The 18,580-nt window shown below is 36.7% G+C and overlaps 1 protein-coding gene across 1 annotated transcript; it reads right to left on the reverse strand.

The window, feature by feature from the left end:
- Window positions 1-1,897: 1,897 nt before the first annotated feature.
- Window positions 1,898-8,508, reverse strand: LOC110817699 (tubulin-tyrosine ligase). The gene is made up of 15 exons (XM_022046339.2): window positions 8,149-8,508; window positions 7,385-7,633; window positions 6,791-6,915; window positions 6,495-6,708; window positions 6,140-6,265; window positions 5,782-6,038; window positions 4,897-5,004; window positions 4,515-4,656; window positions 4,257-4,422; window positions 3,781-3,938; window positions 3,195-3,518; window positions 2,990-3,064; window positions 2,692-2,761; window positions 2,427-2,584; window positions 1,898-2,278 (listed from the first exon to the last, which is right to left on the reverse strand). Exons 1-15 carry the CDS (start codon window positions 8,413-8,415, stop codon window positions 2,129-2,131), a joined length of 2,589 nt encoding a protein of 862 aa, XP_021902031.2. The 5' UTR covers window positions 8,416-8,508; the 3' UTR covers window positions 1,898-2,128.
- Between the last annotated feature and the right edge of the window lie 10,072 nt (window positions 8,509-18,580).

The following is an 18,580-nucleotide window of genomic DNA, read 5'->3' on the forward strand; positions in this document are numbered from 1 at the left end:
ATTATGATAAGGTTTACAAATCGAAAATATTATATAAAACTGCTTGACAAATAGGTTAATTATTTGGCACTTTTTTAAATATTTGTAATTCGTAATCTAATTGGATTGATATCTTAAAGGCGAGAATTGTTAAGAGCAAAATTTTAAAAAAGAGTCAATTACATAGACAATAATTCAAGAAATTATATAAGTTGGGTTCGGAAATGGTGAAACTCGGCCCCAAACTTTATCATCATCCCTAACTCAACTGCTCTAAGGCTCATCCTTCTTGTGTATAGCTCCTAATTAGATACAATATCATAGACATGATCTTCTTTTTCACACTATTATAGTATAATGCGATTTTTTATAAAATAAAATTAAGAATATAATACAAATAAAATAAATATCTAAACGAAAATTGTATTTTCAAATCAATTTAATGTTCAATAACTCAAGTAGGGTAGTTGTTTTTTTTAAATGGACAAATAAGAATGGCAAAATACCATTACTAAATTTTTAAATATAATACATATATATATATATATATATATATATATATATAAGGATAAAAAAACAGACATGATATGATATGAAGTGAGTTTACAAGACTCAACTCGCTATTTTAATTTGAAAACTCCAATTTGCATTAGATTCAAAGCATGTTTAACAATATGTAGTTGAATTTCTTGGGATTTTACCACCTTCTGTCATTTATGTAAATAAATCCTCCTCCACCCCTCCCCCATTCAGTTTCTCACCCAAGTTGTATGAAACAATCTGCAACACTCAATTGGCTGCAAGCAACATCGCCAGGTTTGAGGCACATGAAAGATAGCTAAAGAATGAAGGTTGAAACCGGAACCCAAGTAAACTGATGTATATACGGAAGAACGTACTGTCCATTATGAGAAGCACCATAGGTCGAAGGCATTCTCGTGATCGTCATGAACGAGAAGGAAATTCAAGTATGAGACTTTGAGAGTGGGAGGTGAATGGCGTGAGACCCTAAAAGGATGAGAGGAATATGTTCCACATCATCCCAAACTTGACAGTATCAAACTCCCGATTTATAAAAGAAGCAAAAAAGAATATATCTTTCTACTCCCTAAGTAAATCAAGAACCTTCATCAGAAAAGTTGAATCTTTCCAAGTTTACATACCAAAAATGACCCTCATTCACCTTTATGACAAGAAAAGAAGAAAAATAATTCAAGATTAATGGGATATTCTTGGAAGAGAAAAGAATGATTGATACAACCATCGACCTAAAACAATTGGGAGCAATTTTTCTAGGAAGAAGGTTGAATGCTCGAAGGAAGTAATGAAAAGTTGCAAAGAGAAAAGCAATCTATCATAGAAGCGGTCTAAAAAGATTATCATATCCACTCTACGGTTAGAAGCAATTCTCTCCTGGAAACATCCGAGTATAATTGTTAGGAACCCTAAACTTGTCGTAAACTATAACAAAGTCCGAAGTATTGATTGTTGAACACCTAGCAACTACGGCAACAAAGGGAGTATGATTGCTTCGAACCTCCCTCACCTTGTAACTACTAAGAAAGCTCTTAGCTTGTTATATAAAGGCAATAAAGTCAGGAATTCTGTTTTAATAAGTAACTTCTATTACTTCAAAGCTTTTAATCCACATACAAGAAGGGATGAATATGTGGACAAGCAAAGGGGTTGGGAACACTGCTCGACTCGGGTTGCAGTTAGTTGAAGGTTCAAAGGATGGCCTATATTTTCTAATTTTTAAATCGGTGAATTATTTAAAAAAACAATAATAAAAGTTTATAATAACATATAAAAATACAATTATATGGAATCTGCATTTCCCTATTGCTACGGGCTTTGTTTTAAGTAGTTGTCTTGAAAGCTTATCTGTTTTAAATGGTTAAACGTAATGAGAAACAACTTCATCAGAAAGCCACTTTTTTTTTAAATTCATCGTGCATGATTTACCATAACTCCCTGTCTAATACACAAACAACGTGGTTGAAAAAACCAAACATGATTTGGAGACACATTGCGTACAAAGGCCGGGAGACTCAACAAAAAAAGGAAAACAGACCATAAGAACAATGTCTAGTGTTCTAATTCGGTACACCGCAACAATCATACAAGTAACAATTAGGTAGAACTGGAATTACAATTGCGTTACATTAGTAGTTTCATTCAAAAAGAGACAACCAAACACATAATTGAAAAAATCACGACCTTTAAGCACTTCACCATTTCCACATATTGCTTCCGTGTCATATTTACATGCTCTTGTACAGTCAGGACAATAGGTAACCTACACCACCGTAAACTAATGTGTTACTTTGTGAAAAATGATGAGCAGAAAAGTGATACTGGGGAATGAAAAGCCAATCAAGATAGATAAGAGAAGTTTTATGATATTTAGAGTATGGTTGTGGGCAAATGTTGCTTCAGTTACAAACCTCCAATAACTTTGGCTGAAATGAACTGTCAAGCATCACATCCACACCATACATGGCCCTAGATTTTGGATTATGCATCTCAGGATGTACTACTGCAGCTGACTCAAACACAGAACGGATCATATTTTTTACTCTCTGATGAATGTCAGACCATTTAACTGCAGCAAGAAGAGGAATACACATATCAAGATACTTCAGTACCAGTACCGGTGCACTAGACAACTGTAATCTATCATGACAAGCATAATTAAGTTGCGCTGGATACCATGATGTTCCTCTTCAAACTCTCTCACAAATTCTGGCGTGTTCTTGTTATTCAATCTCCCACGATAGTTCTGAAAATCAAAAAAGCAATCAGAGGACCAACTACCATGCTGAAACGTATTAATTTATGTAACTACTAACTAAAGGAATGTCCGGTAATTGATAAAAGAAATATCTGGTGAAATTAAGTAGCAAAAATTTCAGCTTAAAAATCTAGGACAAAAGTAGCGAAAATTCACAGCCCCCAAAACCAAATAAATGGAATCATCCATCCTGCAAAATGATGTTCTTATGCATACCATAACAGTGAAGTGAGTCTCATACTCAAAAAAGCTGTGTTTCTCCAATGAATAAGGATTGTTTGCCAATCTAACCTGAAATTTTGAACCAAAAAGAGCTATAATTGAATGTAGCATCTTAATATTAGAAAATAATCAACCAAGAAGAATTTATTATCACATTCTATTGGTGTCAGAAAGACTTTGTATTAACAGAAGTACGTACCCAGAAAACATCTGAAAGAAATATTTCCAAAGGACATATACTGCAAACCAGTACAATGTAACGGAGATCAAACTTGTTTCCTTTGAACAAGGAAGGGTGCTCAATATACTTCTGACATATTTTAGGTCCAGTTTCCATCAGACGTATAATAGCAGATAAATTGTCGGTAACAGTTGTATCAATAGTCCGTGCCATGTTCCAAGGTTTTAAGATCCATAGATTGTTCAATCGATCTTGTTCTCGTATATAATAGTCACCAATAAGTTGAGATAGATGTGTTTCAAGATTATAAGTAGGCTGCAACCATTCTGGAGATCCCTGTGCCTGTTGGAAAAAGGAACTAGAACTAATTAACCTGTAGTTCAAGATCTTACATTTTTTTTGGAAGGGAAAAACAAAGAGGAAAAAAATAATTTAGCAATTAGAGATCTTAGATTAACAGACTCCACCAGGTAGAGCTACCATAGCTTCTAACACAAAGGTATACAATCTAACTTTAACTTTCTTCATAATCTCCATAAAATCTCTGATAATAACCCTAACTACTGTTTGACATCTGAGTATAAACTAAGTTTGCTAACTTAACCTTCTGAATGGTCTCCGCCAAATGATGTTTCATGACAAGGCAAGCCTCAAAGGGAAACTGATTAGTGTACTGCTGATCTGTTATTCCAGTAGCTTTTCTCATCTCTTCATCTACCTGTATACTTGTCCATATAATATCCGCATCCATCGGCTCAGTTGCTGTAAGCATTTAGAGATATAAAAAAGTCCAAAAGGAGGAAGAAATAAATAGGTCAGACCTCTTTTTTAAGTAAAAGACTTCAAAAAAAAAAGTACAATGATATCAAAGTTAATAATACCAAAACATTTGTTTTACACACCATGAGAACCACAAAGCAAAAGGAGAAGAAAAATGCTAAACAAATCATCCAAACTGACAAAGACATTTAAATCAAATAACCCATAATGAACCTGTAAGCAACTCATTATATTCATTGCATGAAGAGAAATAGAAAAGAGTCCAGAAACATGACTTCAGCAATTGATCAGAATACGTACTGATAACAAATTCAGGTCTTGTCAAAAATTCTTCGACTTGAGGTATATCAGTATAAACGCGTAGGGGGGGCCCATCACTATGATATGCAGTTACCGTAGTAGACGGCGTCTGGGGCAGAGATTTTATATGCCTCGATTGCAATTTCTGATGGTGTTTCTTGAACTCCTGAAAAAAGTGATGTCAATCAGTACCCCTACCAAATCAAGAAGAAACAGGCGCAAGAAATATCAGCAAGTCTTATCGCAAGGAAACAGAACTTGAATAAAATAATTTTGAGGTGTCTGGAACCAGGCTGTAAGTCTGGCAGATCGTTGTTTTTCCTCTCCAATACCAGACAGGAAATCGCGAGTGCACTCGTCACCTTCTTGAACATTCTGCGTTGGCCATAATATGGAATAGCTGACAAGTAAACTTTTCATGTCACTACTTTGTAATAACTTTACTACCAAGAGATAAGAACAGTACAAATCTCAAACCCATAAATAAATACAGATCATGAGTATGTGCATTCCAGGTTCACAACAGCCAGTACAGGAGAAAGAGCTAATTTTTTTAAGGTTAGACGTTAAATCCTGAAAGCAAAAATAGTAGGTAACAGTTCTGTAAGACAGCAGACAGAGGAAAGGCAAAAAGAATTACCTCACAGCAGAATCAAGTTTTCCCTCTGGCATGAAGAGGAAAGGAGCAACTCTGAAATTTGGCTCATCACTGTGCCGTAAAGCTGACCCTAGCTCGTCCATTACATACCTATAAAGAACTCCATCATAGGAATCGGCTCATTTCGTAGCAGTCACTAATGCACATGCGCATATTTCAAAATTAACTACTGTCCCTCAACAAAATCGGCTGTTTCGTATTAGACATCTAAAGTCTTAATGCTTTTGTTCCATTGAAATAAATGCATTAACTATTAACGCACAAGTATTCACATGAAAGAAAAGCACTTTCTCCACACCTCCATCATATTGGTATTTGTTAATATTTCATGTGTAAATATTCATAGGCATAGACGGATTTAAATCTTCACAAGATTTGGACTGTTCAGTAATCTCTAGGCAATCAATAACAAGAACAATAAAAATAGTAAAATAAGTACAAAAATAAATAAATGAAGATCATGAAGCAACTGTTAGCAATCCATCCTTGTCACCAGTCCTCCACTAAGAATTCACATTCTCATTTCTAATGCATTATGATGTACACTTATACTCACTCATTGTATCATAATACATACTTGTTCTATCATTCTATTGGATAGAACAATAATCCACCTTGGAACAAGAGGGAAAGCCAGATTCAAAAAGAAATGAATTAAAGCAGAGAGTGAAATTTGAAATTTGCTTGTTCCAGCTTAGAAATCCCTTCATGCATTCACCCTTTCAACAAAAATATGAAGAATGAACATAAAGGTCTTCTAATCAAATTTCTGCCCTCACAAAGTCCGTGTGCAAAGATTTTGAAATTAAAGTTGAAATATGAGTAAAATGTCCTGCTAATAAAAGTAATTAACGCAAAAGCACATACCAGACAGAGGTTTCATCAATCTTTTCTTCATCTGCAAGTCTATATGTCATTACATATAACCACATAGCATTCAGAATACGATCAGCAAGAGGTTCCTCAGGAGTCCATTCAGGAAGACGGAGCTCAAGCATTGAATCAACTACATGCTTCTCCATTTCTAAGATTTTAGATGCATTAACACCATTCAATAAAGAAAGTTTTGGAAGAGATTCAAGAATTTGTACGGCGCTTTCTCCAAGGGGACCAGGTATATCCACCTGCATAAAAGAGAGTTCAAATATCTCTAACATTTTCTCTCCATGCTCTGAGCACCAATCCTTTGACAACAGAAAATAGAAGAGTTACTTCCAAAAACTACCTCCAACGAGCACAAGGAAGGCAATCCCTTCAAGATTTGGAATAATTCAGCTACTGAGTTCTCTTCCAATGGATTTTCCCGGATGTTCAAATGTGAAAGAAACGGCAATTCAACTGGAGAAAATGCCTAAGGAAAAGAAATGGAACTATAAAATTTAAAAAAAAAAATCGATATGAAATTAATAAAGATCTGAAACAACTTGTAGAAGCACTCCTATCCAGAGAAGGCATATCTTTTGAACCTTAATTTAAAAAGAAAAAAAAAAAGTACAATCAAACTTATATTTGATGACTAGAATTTTCAAATAGGAATGATAAGAAATACAGTAGTAAATAGTCACAGCAAATAGTTGCACCTTATTGACCAGATTGTGAATGCTTCTATTTGAAAGTTCAAGCGATGTCACAGTATGAAGGGGCCGGTCCTGATTATCGCAGCCTGGATTATCCTTCCCAAATACATTTCCACAAAATCCCAACGCCCAGACACCAAAACTCCGAGTGAAATGTGAGTTGAAGATTTCCAGCTTTGGACATCCGTGGAGAATTGCATCAGTCATACGACCATCACTGGATGTATAATCAGTCAGATATCTTTCATCAAATAATGACTGCTATTTTTTCAATGAATATCAGCATTCACCAGACATACCACTTATTAAGAACTGGATTGTTATTCAGCCAGAGAGCTCTTAGGTTCTTAAATTTAGTGACCTCCTGAATAATTACTTCCACATTCTTGAGCTTGTTTCCATAGAGGCTAAGTGCTATTAAACCCTAATCCACCAAAGCAGAAGGCAACACATACAAAGAACTTTAGAAACAATATCTAGGCATCACCATACAAACGTGACACATGTAAGAAGAGAGAAAGCAAATATGGCTAATATGTGCACTTGAGATCTTGAAGCACACATAACTCATAAAGTGAGCTGCACTTAAAGGTTTCTTTTTCTCTCAAAGATAATTTTTTAAAAAGATTATTGACACAGTTTAGTTAAATGAAACATAGCCCCACAAAGATTTTTTCTTCGAGTAAACACTTGATCCTGGCCAAATTCTAAAGAACCAACATTTAAATTATTCTTTACAAGTAGCACAGCAACGTGAGTTTTACTCATTATAGTGAAGGTTTTACTGAATTAACCAATATAGCAACTTATATAAAGCTTTACATATTGTTTTTAGATATATATATATATATTTGCATATGTCAAGATTTATCTAAAGAAAAGTATAGACATACTGGAAATTTACTAGACAGATCAAGAGATAGTAGCATATCATCATCAATGCCAAGCTCCTCAAGCTCTAGCCAGCTAGTACTGTCCTTGCCTCTCTCCTTGGAATAATTTATCTCATTTGCCAATATCTCATCAACACTCAAATTATCATTATCTTGCTGCGAAACTCCATTTTCAAGTCCTGAGCTCAAGTCAGTGCCCACACACATTAGTGAAGCCATCCTTTGAGCCAACCCCGGAACCTCAAGCAGCTGCAACATGTTGAGCACCAGAAACGTGGCAACATGACACGAGAAGAAAAAATTAGCCCACATCAAAATTATGCTACGGCAGGAAATATTAGAAACATCTTGTCTTCATGGGATAAACTAATGCGTGTTTTGCCCAGGGAAATAAAATTACGGCTCCAATGCAAACACATGATTCTTCATTAATAAAAAATTCAAACGCCAGAGATATCAGAACGTCAATTTTATCATCTTGCAGATATATCAGTTTCTCTCTCCGAAAGGTAGTTCATAGTCATAGTTAGGCAAGCGTCTATCATTTTTGTTAACAATTTCCAAGTAACTTGCTTACCGGAGATTTGAAAACATCAAACAAATGCCAAAAAGAATCAATTGCACGGCGCAATTAAAGTATTAGATTCCATAAACACTTAGAGACCCTCTTGGAAGTGTCAAGTGTTAGTGAATTACATTTCTATCAAAGCAAGAAAAAGAAAAAAGGAAGCTTTGTGAGTAGTACAATAACGGAATTGATTAACCTGCTTGTAGGCATCGGGAAGGCGGAAAGTCCAAGCGTGGTCGATGAGGAAGACATCAGAATGCATGGGCACGGAGGCCGAGGTTAGGAGGAGGCGCCTCTGACGTCCATCCTCGCAAGGCTCGATCTGGAAGTGAGCACCGGCATCAAAGGTCTCTGACGTAAGCTTCTGGAACAGCCTCCGATGCAGCTGCTGCGGCAAGCCCGACGCCGCCAGTAGCAGACCGTGGGCCTTGACGAACTCCTCGTAGCTTTGGAGTCTCGCCATTATCTTTCGCTGATTCCTTTTCTTTTTTTTTTTCTTGTTTAAATGTTGTCTGAGCGTGTGTAGGCGAAGGAGGTTTTTGGGAGGGTTTTTGGCTTTTCGGCCACGTGGTTGAATCGTGGAATCGAGCGATTTGTTTCGGGCTTTTAGCATTTTGTTTGTTTACACTGAAAACTTCTTATGTCATCCCATTAGACGTCGTCGTTTGAGATAAAAAAAACCAAAAAATAAAATTTGAAGTACCGTTTTGATATCTTAATTCTCATATAATTTGAAGCTTTTTCTTTAATTCAACTCTAATCCTCATAAATACTCAAAAGTTGAGTTTGGCTTGTGTAGTAACTAGTCCTTTTCACATGTCCTAATTATTTCTTTGATATAACAAATGAATAAAATGATTTTAGTTGTAATAAGTATAGTTTATGTTTATATCTAAAAAAAAGTAATTTATGCAAATAGTATAATATATAATGATAATAAATTAAGGCGAAAATAAAATAAAATCAATTTGTCAGATACATAATTGCTTCTGATAATCCCTTGTGGATGTAAAACGCATAAGTGAGGATTTTTTTTAGTTGTAAGTATTTGTTTATGTATGATTTAGATTGAATTATAATTTTTAACAGGTTGATAATTAGAAATTATTTCGTCAATGAATAAAAACAATGAAAATAGTTTGTAACTAAAAATATTATGTATTACTTTCAAAAAGTAACAAATATTTAATTTTTAACTTTAACTTGAAATGATATATATAATATGTGTATAATAAATTTCAATTTTCTTAACTATACAATGGGCAAAAAAAAGGAAAAGAAATTACCAAATAATCATAAAATTAACAGATAAAAACTTGATATCATTTTTTTATTAATTTAAAACAAAGATTCATAATTAAAAAAAATAAAGAATATCTTTTTTTTAATCACAATTCTCATGAGTACATAAATATCAATCGTTTTTATCTTTGTCATCTTTACGTACAATTTTGTTATCTTTGTTGTCAAACTCATTTCCATCATTATAATCAACAATTATACAAAATAAGCATAGTTAATCCAAATAAAAATATTATAAAATACAAAATTTGCGGAACTAAGAGTTTAAACATACCTCAAACTCATCTCCCACATTACTAATACTTGAAACATTTTTATCACCTACGTCTTATGTAGTGTACATAGGGTTAGGTGAATGGTGAGGATGGGAGGTGGTTAGATGAGAAGGTAAATATAAATAGGGGTGGGCTGAGAAGAAAAAAAAAAGAAAAGAGAAAATAGGAAAAAAAGAAAGAAAATGAAATAGGGGATGAGACATCGGGCTAGATCGGGTTACCAGGGAGAAGGGAGATTTAGAAAGTTTAAAAGGAGATTCAAGAGAGGGAGTCGAAGAGAGCTACGAGTAAAGGCGTTTTACAAGTCTAGGGAAGGATGGAAGCCAGAGCTAAACAAATTCCCAATTTCGAATTTGGTAAGATGATATAGTGTAAGTCTTTATCTGGTCAAATTTAGTAATTGATTCACGATTTTGAGGTATAGAGAGGCGGAACATGATGAATAGAGTTGTTTGGTGGTAGAGTGGAAGGAGGAGACTAATTGTGGGGCAGGAGTGTGAAAGATGGTATATTTAGGTTTAGGTTCGGTGAGGGAGAAGATGAGTTAGAAAAAGTGTAAAGTAGGGACTGTAGGTAAGAGAGAGAATCTACAGGAAACTGGAACGGTGATGTGAGTCGCTGTTTCAAGGTGTTGAGGTGTCGATGTTGGTGCTGTGAACTGGAGGTGCACCGATGTTGGTGACGATAAAGAGAAGTTTGACACATCAATGCCGGTGCTATCGAAAATAAGTGTATGTGTGGCCAACTGGTGGCCGTACGTGTGTGAGTATGCACTGAATGGGTGATTTTGGGAAAACATGGACTGTATGTATATATGTGTATGATGTTGCTATTTGTGTGTGGTCGATTGGGTCGGTGTGTGGGAGTGTGGATTGAGTTCCACAAATTCTAGTTTGGTGGTTGCGTAAATAGAGGCAACATGTGCATGTATGTGTGGTTGTGTGTGCGTGAGTGGCCGAACTAAGGTTGATATATATTTATGTGTATATATATATATATATATATAGACTGATGGTAATTTCAGTTGATTGGAGTGTGGTGACAGGAGTGAGACTGGAGTATATTATCATTGTATGTAGTCTGATAGTTAAAGTAGTATCCTGTGAATGTGTGGCCATTGCACGTCGACATGGGGGTACAGGAAACATAAAGGATATGTCCTAGAGATAATCTGGTGGTGGCACTCTTATAGTGTGGAGGTGTTGGGTGAGTGAGTGTTATAATATCCGATCCCGAAATTTGGTTCGAGATAAATTTTTTTTATTTATAAAATATATATAAATAATTAAAAATATTATTTAATTTAAATTTTATTTAAATTATTGAGAAAAAAATAGATTATGGAAGAAAATGAAAATAATTTTGGAAAAAATGAATGAAATTTTGAATCTGTTGAATATTTTTGAAAGAAAAATTAAAAATAGGGGATTAAATCATTAAAAAAAATTTGGCTACGTGGAATGACCCAGTCAGCAACTCGAGCGAACTAGAGCACGCTGCATGGCAAGCAGGCAGGCATTGACTCCACGCGGGTGATCCACCTACTTGGGCGATTCGATGGCCCAGATCGCATCACGCGCACGTGAACGGCCATGATGTATTCCCTTTTTAAACGCGATCAGACGAACGAGATTAATCATGATGAACGGTCTAGATTTATCTACGTAATCAGCCTAAACAGAAAATCATCGAACGATCCTCCTTGCTCTCTATGTGCCCCCGAACGGACGATCCAAATCGACATAGAATAAGTATTTAAACATCCGCATTATAAAATAACATAACCCTAGCTGACCAGCCCTTGTTGGAGAACAAGAACCAGACGCTAGAGAAGGAAGTCGATCCCCGATTGCTGCCGCATCGGAGCCACTATCGACCACCAAAAAAGATAAAACTTTTTTCTCTGACAAAAGGGACAATAGGTGAGTAGAAAACTGCGGGCAAAGCCCAGCGGAGCCACAGCAGCCAAAACTTTAAACCCTCCCCGATGAGCCCTTTCCCATTTCCCGTTTTATATTATTTTTCGACAATTATGTTCACCGTCTTTTTGTGTGCAGGTTAGCCGTAGAAGAAATCCCAGCTGCAAAGGATAACCGATGGAGCCGCCGCACTTGGAGACCCCTCTGCCAGTAGGTTCAGTTTTGTTTTTTATTTTCTGGTCAACCGAGGCCTCCTAATATATTTTTTCGCAGGGATACGTGTAAAACCGACCAAAACTAGCCAGGCTGAGGCAAACTGCCACTGTGGGTGATAGAACCAGCGCTGAAGCACGGTGACACCGCCGTGCCAGAATCTTAAAATTAACCAGAAAGCCTTTTAAATACCGATTTTGGCCTTTTGTGGTATTTTTGGGTATGCAAAGGGTATTTTAATTTTTACAAGGAAAATTCAAAAAATTCAAGGACCGTCAGAAGGCGCAGTAGGTAGCACGACATTTCGAACACTGATCTCGGTAAGAATCCTTCACCATTTTTTTCTGTTACGGTAAATTGAAACCTAATAATCAATAATGTTATATTTTGTAAAAATTAAAAAATCTTAAAAATTAATTGCAGGTCACTAGTGGAGTCGGAATCGATCAGTGCATATTCGTCCTAGTTTACTTTTTATTTTCTCCTATACTGCCTAAAATACTTATTATTATATAGTGTGCATTAAATTGCTAGTTTCTATTGCTTTCTCAGTTATTTAGTTTACTTAACTGATAGCCTTAATTATTGGTTCATTTGCAATAAGTGTCTCAATTATGTTGTCTTAATTTACGTACCGTCTCTTTGCATAACTTGTTGTTGATTAGTAAATATAGGATATTGATATGTAATTGGACATTAGTTGATAATGTGGATCTATGTATGAAAGCTTACTGGGTACCTTGGAAAAGTGTGGACGAACCTGATACATAGAAAAAATCATACTGTGAACGTTACTTTAGTTGGGCGGGACTGGAAAGTCCCATATCGGACGAGTTTGGGAGATATGGTTTACCCTCATACTGAACGGTATATTAAGGCGATGGTATTTGTGGCGCTCATTACTGGACGGGGTATGGGAACGGCCGGTTGATTAACAAATTTGGATATTAAGTTCACGCGTAGGGGGGACATCCCTATGAACCCTAAAAGGTACTAGTAAATGGGTAAAAATAAAAGTTGTTGTTCTTGCTAACTTGTATATGAAATCATAATATTATTTGAGTTATTATCCTTATAGGTCGATTTTGAAAACTCGTAATGGTAAGTATGGAATAAACAGTTTTATGCTAAATGAATTTATTTAAGAAAGCAAATGGCTTCATTAGTTGTTTTATAATTTTTACCAACCTTCGATTTTTCTTATCAGTGATTAGTGTGATATTTTTACTGGGCTAGTATAGCTCACTTTTCTATTAACCATTTTAAATAAAGAGGATTAAGATCCAGATCTCAATCAGGAAGAAGGTTGTGAGTACTTTATCTCCCAAACCCCTTTAAGAGCTAGTGGAGGTTAACCCCTAGGATAATTATCTATTTGTGTTAAGCAATTTATTTGCTTCTTTTTACGAGCAGTTATAGTAGGGATATTCTCGTAAGCCCTATTAGACATTCTAATTTACTGTGTAAGAAATGTAAACTCTAAATTACTATTTACTTCTGCTATTTTAATATATATTTCTTTGCTTAAGGTTTTGGACTTTTACAGTTGGTATCAGAGCCACATTTCTCGGAACAATTCCTTACACAAAGACTTAAAAACACCAAATACAAACTATCGCTCGACCCTTTCTTATGAAATACAGGTATAAAATTTTGAGGAAAAAAAGGTCCCCACTAAACCGAGCAGCCCGGGATGGTTTATTTCGAGAGGATGTTGATTGATTTTTTGAGATACTAGAGAGACTCATCTCTACCCAACAGGCCTGGGAGGAAAGGAGAGAGTTGTCTGACCCTCCCCTACTGCACAGTTTGAGCCACCCTTGTAGTAGAAAGATCCGAAGCCACCTCAATACAACACAGCTCCTCCATCGTATCATTCGACACCGCCACAATGCAATCCAGTGCCTCCACCGTATTATCTGGTACCACCACAGGGCCACCTGGTTCCTCCCCAATACAATTTAGTCCCTCTTCTACAGGACCCAATTTCACCCATGATGAACCTAGACTACATTGAGAAGTATAAAAGACTAAACTCATCTATCTTTATAGGGGCATCTTTCTTCGAAGGCCGAGTATTGGTTAGCTGAGACAGAGAAGGTCTTCGTAACTCTTGGGGTAATTCCTAAACATAATGTTGTACTTGTCACCTACATGTTCATGAGAGAGGCAGGTCGCTGGTGGCAGCTCAAGTAGGCCACCTTGCCCATTCCAGTCACTTAGGAATAATTCCTTATGGCCTTCAATACAGAGTACTTCCTAGAGGACCTCCAGTATTTGAAGAAAATGGAGTTTGCACACCTAGTTCAGGGTGATATGACTGTGACAAAATATACCCAAAAGTTCTTATAGTTGGGCCGATATTCCCCCAAGAGTATGATGGATGAAGGTAGGAAGGCAAGGAAGTTCGAGTGGGGCCTCCGTTCTGAGATCAGACAACAGCTATACATATTTGAGCTCGGCACCTACTCAGCCATTTTGGGCAAGGCACAGCTAATGGAGAGGAACCTTCGTATCCTCCCTCCAATAGTGGGGAACCCCAGACCCCTAGTCTCACACTGTAGACCAGCACCCATTGTACTGGTTCAACAGAACAAGAGGCCTAGACTAGTGACTCAAGTTCCTCCTCAGACTCCAAAAACAGGACGAGCACTATGTTAAGGATCATGGAGACCGACCATGTTATCATCTCAACAATACCTGCTGCATATATGGGAGAGTCCAACACTATGCAAGAGAGTGCTCGCAAAATTAGAATCAAGCCAGACCTCCTATCCAGGGCAAAGCTTACAACCTCACCTAGCAAGATGCTGAAACTAACTCAGACGTGATACAGGATACGTACACTATCTGTAATCACCTTACACATATTTTGATTGATACTGGTGCTTCACATTCGTTTGTCTCACATGTTTATGTAAAAAACCTAAATATATTACTCGAGAAACTTGATTCTATGTTGTTTGTGTTTGCTCCTAAAAGTATAACACTACTAGGAGAGGCTATATACAAAACTTGTATCATAGACACAGCAGATAGGAAACTGAGTATGGATTTAATAGAGATTAACACATAAAACTTTGATGTAATTTGGGGAATAAACTAGTTAACGGCGTATCATGCCACCGTAGATTATTTTCATAAGAAACTTGTATTTAATCTTCCTAATGAAGAGTCATTTATAAAATAATAAAATAATAAAAATTTTAAATATTATTCCCTTATGGCAATTTTTTTATTACATAGTGCTTTAACTAGATTGTCTTTTCTACATAGGCAAACCTAAGAAAGAAGTTTGCATTCAAGAAATTTCGGTGGTCTGAGACTTTCCAGATGTGTTTCTTGATGAACTACCCAAACTGTCAATGAATAGAGAAGTTAAGTTCTCCATAGATCTTTAGCCTGACACCTAGCCTATCTCCGTTACTCTTTACCGCATGAGTCGTGTTGAGATGGAAGAGTTGAGAAAATATATAAATGAATTATAGGATATTGGGTTCATCCTACATAGTGTGTCTCCTTAGGGTGCTAGAGTCACATTTGCAAAAAAAAGGATGGGACATTAAGATTATGTATTGACTACAGGGGATTGAACAGAGTCATGATCAAGAATAAGTACCCCATCCCCAGAATTGATGACTTTTTTTACCAGTTGTAGGGTGCCCAGATATTCTTCAAAATAGATTCACGTTCAGCTTACCATCAGGCAAAGATCAAGGTAGAGAACATTATCAAGACAGCCTTCAGAACCAGGTACAGATACTATGAGTTTCTGGTTATGTTAATTGGACTAACTAATGCCCCAGCCATTTATATGAACTTGATGAATAGGGTTGTTAGACAATTCCTGGATCAATTCGTCATTTTTTTATTGATGATATCTTGGTCTATTCAAAGAGCAGAGAAGAACACGCTCACTACCTGACTCGAATTTTGCAAGTTCTTAGGAAAGAAGAATTGTATGCAAAATTGAGCAAGTGTGAATCTCGAACAGACTATCTTTCTATGGCACATTATATCAACAAATGGAGTATCAGTGAACTTCAAAAAAATTGAAGCAGTACTTGGTTGGAAGAAATTGACATTGATTAAAGAGATTCGTAGCCTTCTGAGAATGACAGGTTATTACCACAAGTTTGTGGAAGGATTTTTTAATCTAGCCGCTCCACTGACCTGACTTAAAAAGAAGAATGTCAAGTTTGAGTGGAACAAGAATTGCGAACGGAGCTTTACAAGACTCAAGAAGCGGTTAACTACTGCACCCGTATTGGCGCTACCGAGTGGGACAGGTGGATACACAGTATACAGTGATGTCTCCTACTTAGAATTGGGTTATGTTCTGATGCAGCATGGGAAGGTCATTGCCTATGGGTCTAAACAGTTGAAGAGTTATGAAAGTATTACTTCACCCACGCCTTGGAATTGGCCACCATTATCCACACATTGAAGACCTGGCATCACTATTTTTATGGGGAGACTTTTAAGATTTACATATACTATAAGAGCTTGAAGCACATATTCACTCAAAAGAATCTCAACATGCGTCAAAGACATTGGATAGAGCTCCTAAAGGACTATGATTGTAAGATTTTATATCATCCAGGCAAGGGCAATGTGGTAGCCGACGCGCTCAGCAGAAAAAGTACAGGTATATTAGCTCATTTAGTAGTTTCCAAATGTAGGGTAATAGGGGCTGCAAAACATATATGACTTCAGAACTTGAATAGGGTTACATGTTTGGCCCACCTAGCTGTCTAACTCGAATTGATCTAGAGAATAAAGGAACCCTAATTAACCGATTCCACCATAACAGCTCTTGAGAATAATGTATAACATGAAGTAAATTTAGAATTTTGAGTCTCTGCTGATGAGTTGCTTAGATATAAGGACAAGGTGTGTGTTTCAGATAACAGTGAACTGAAAAGGGACACCATGACAGAGGCTCATAGCTCAAAATTCACCATACATCCTAGAAGTATTAAAATGTATCAAAGTATACAATCTCAGTTTTGATGGAATAAGATGAAGAGAGAGATAGCTGACTTTGTCTTTAAGTGTCTGATATATCAACGAGTTAAAATAGAACATCAACGCTCAGGCAGGTTACTTCAGCCATTACCGATCCCGGAATGGAAGTATAAACATATCACAATAGCGCCGCATGAGAACGAAACTGTCCTTTAGCACTGTATTCCACCCTTAAACTGATGGGCAATCAGAGAGGACAATTTGCACATTAAAAGATATGCTTCGAGCTTATGTTATAGACTTTGGGGGATATTGGAATGATCACCTACCTTTGATAGAGTTCGCCGACAATAACAGCTATCAAGCAAACATCAGTATGGCCCCGTATGAGGCATTATATGGCCAACCCTGTAGGTCGCCGATCTGCTGGGAAGATGTGGGTGATAGAAAATTATTTAGCTCGGATCTTATAGAGGAGACTACAGTCAAGATAGTTAAGATCAGAAAGAACATTCAGATAGCTCAGAGCAGATAGAAGAGTTATGCAGATACCCGGAGTAGGGATTTGGAATTTGAAGAAGACGATCAAGTATTTCTTAAGGTTACCCATTTTTAACGAATTAGCAAGTTTGACAAGAGGGAAAAATTGAATCTTCAGTTCATTGGTCCCTTTGAAATTTTAGATAGGATTGGTACGTTCGCCTAAAGAATAGCACTACTTTCAGAGTTATCCAGAGTTTATAAAGTGTTTCATGTGTCTATGTTATACAAGTACAACCCAGACCCTTTGCATATCTTGTCTCACGAACTCCTTTCACTCCAAGATGATCAATCCTATAAGAAGCTACCGATAGACATTATAGACCAGAAGAGTAGAGTACTTCGCAATAGAGAAATTTTCTTCGCCAAGGTCCTATGCCAGAATCACACGCAGAATGAGGCCACAAGGGAGCTAGAAACGGATTTCAAAGCCCAATACCACCAACTGTTTAACAAAGTGAGAAGCTGACAAATTTGAGGGATCAACTTTTTTCTTAACGGGGGAGAATTGTAATATCCAAGCCCGAAATTTAGCCCGAGATAAATTTTCTTATTTATAAAATATATATAAATAATTAAAAATATTATTTTAATTTAAATTTTATTTAAATTATCGAGAAAAATAGATTATAGACGAAATTAAAAATAATTTTGAAAAAAAGGGCAAAATTTTGAATTTGATGGGTATTTTTAAAAGAAAAATTGAAAACAGAGGGCTAAACTGAAAAAAAAAGGTTTGGCCACATGGGACAAACTAGTCAGCAACCTGAGCGAATCAGAGCACGCTACGCAGAAGGTAGGCTGACATCAGCTCCACGCAGGAAGCCATGAGGGCGATCCGCGTGCTTGGATAATCTGACGGTCCAAATGCATTCCCTCTTTAGACACGATCGAATGAACAAGATTGATCGTGATGGATGGTCCAGATTCGTCCATGTAATCAGCCTAAATGGAAAATCATCAAACAACCCTCCTCTATCCATGTGTCCCCAAACGGATAACCCATATCAACACGGGATGGGTATTTAAACATCACATCATAAGAGAACCTAAGTCTAGCCGACCAGCCCTCGCTAGAGAAGAAGAACCAAACATCAGAGAAGGAGGCTGATCCCATACCGTTGTCGCACCAAAGCCACTGTCAACTACCAAAACGGGTAAAATCTTTTCCTCCGCACTCGGAATTAAATTTCGAGCCTCTCTATGGCCATATTAGAGTAAAAGGGATGACAGATGAGCTGAAAATTGTCGACAAAGCTCAATAGAGCCGCCGCAGCCAAAACCCTAAAACCTCTCCAATGAGCCCCTTCCTGTTTCCTGTTTGACACTATTTTTTGGCCATTGTGTTCACCGTCTTCTTGTGTAGGTTAGCCGCAAAAGATAATTGGTGGAGTCGCCGTACCTAGAGACC

The sequence above is a fragment of the Carica papaya genome, chromosome 7 (assembly GCF_054855325.1).
Source record: "Carica papaya isolate Zhongbai chromosome 7, ASM5485532v1, whole genome shotgun sequence".
Classification (NCBI taxonomy): Eukaryota; Viridiplantae; Streptophyta; class Magnoliopsida; order Brassicales; family Caricaceae; genus Carica; species Carica papaya.

What these genes read in the sequence shown, in the direction of transcription:
- LOC110817699 (XM_022046339.2), bottom strand. Translation starts at nt 8,415, where the DNA reads ATGGCGAGACTCCAAAGCTACGAGGAGTTCGTCAAGGCCCACGGTCTG. An exon ending in AAGACCTGAATTTGTTATCA is followed by an intron (nt 3,939 to 4,256) that starts GTACGTATTCTG and finishes AAATGCTTACAG; the next exon opens with CAACTGAGCCGATGGATGCG. An exon ending in GTTTGAAGAGGAACATCATG is followed by an intron (nt 2,585 to 2,691) that starts GTATCCAGCGCA and finishes TTCTTGCTGCAG; the next exon opens with TTAAATGGTCTGACATTCAT.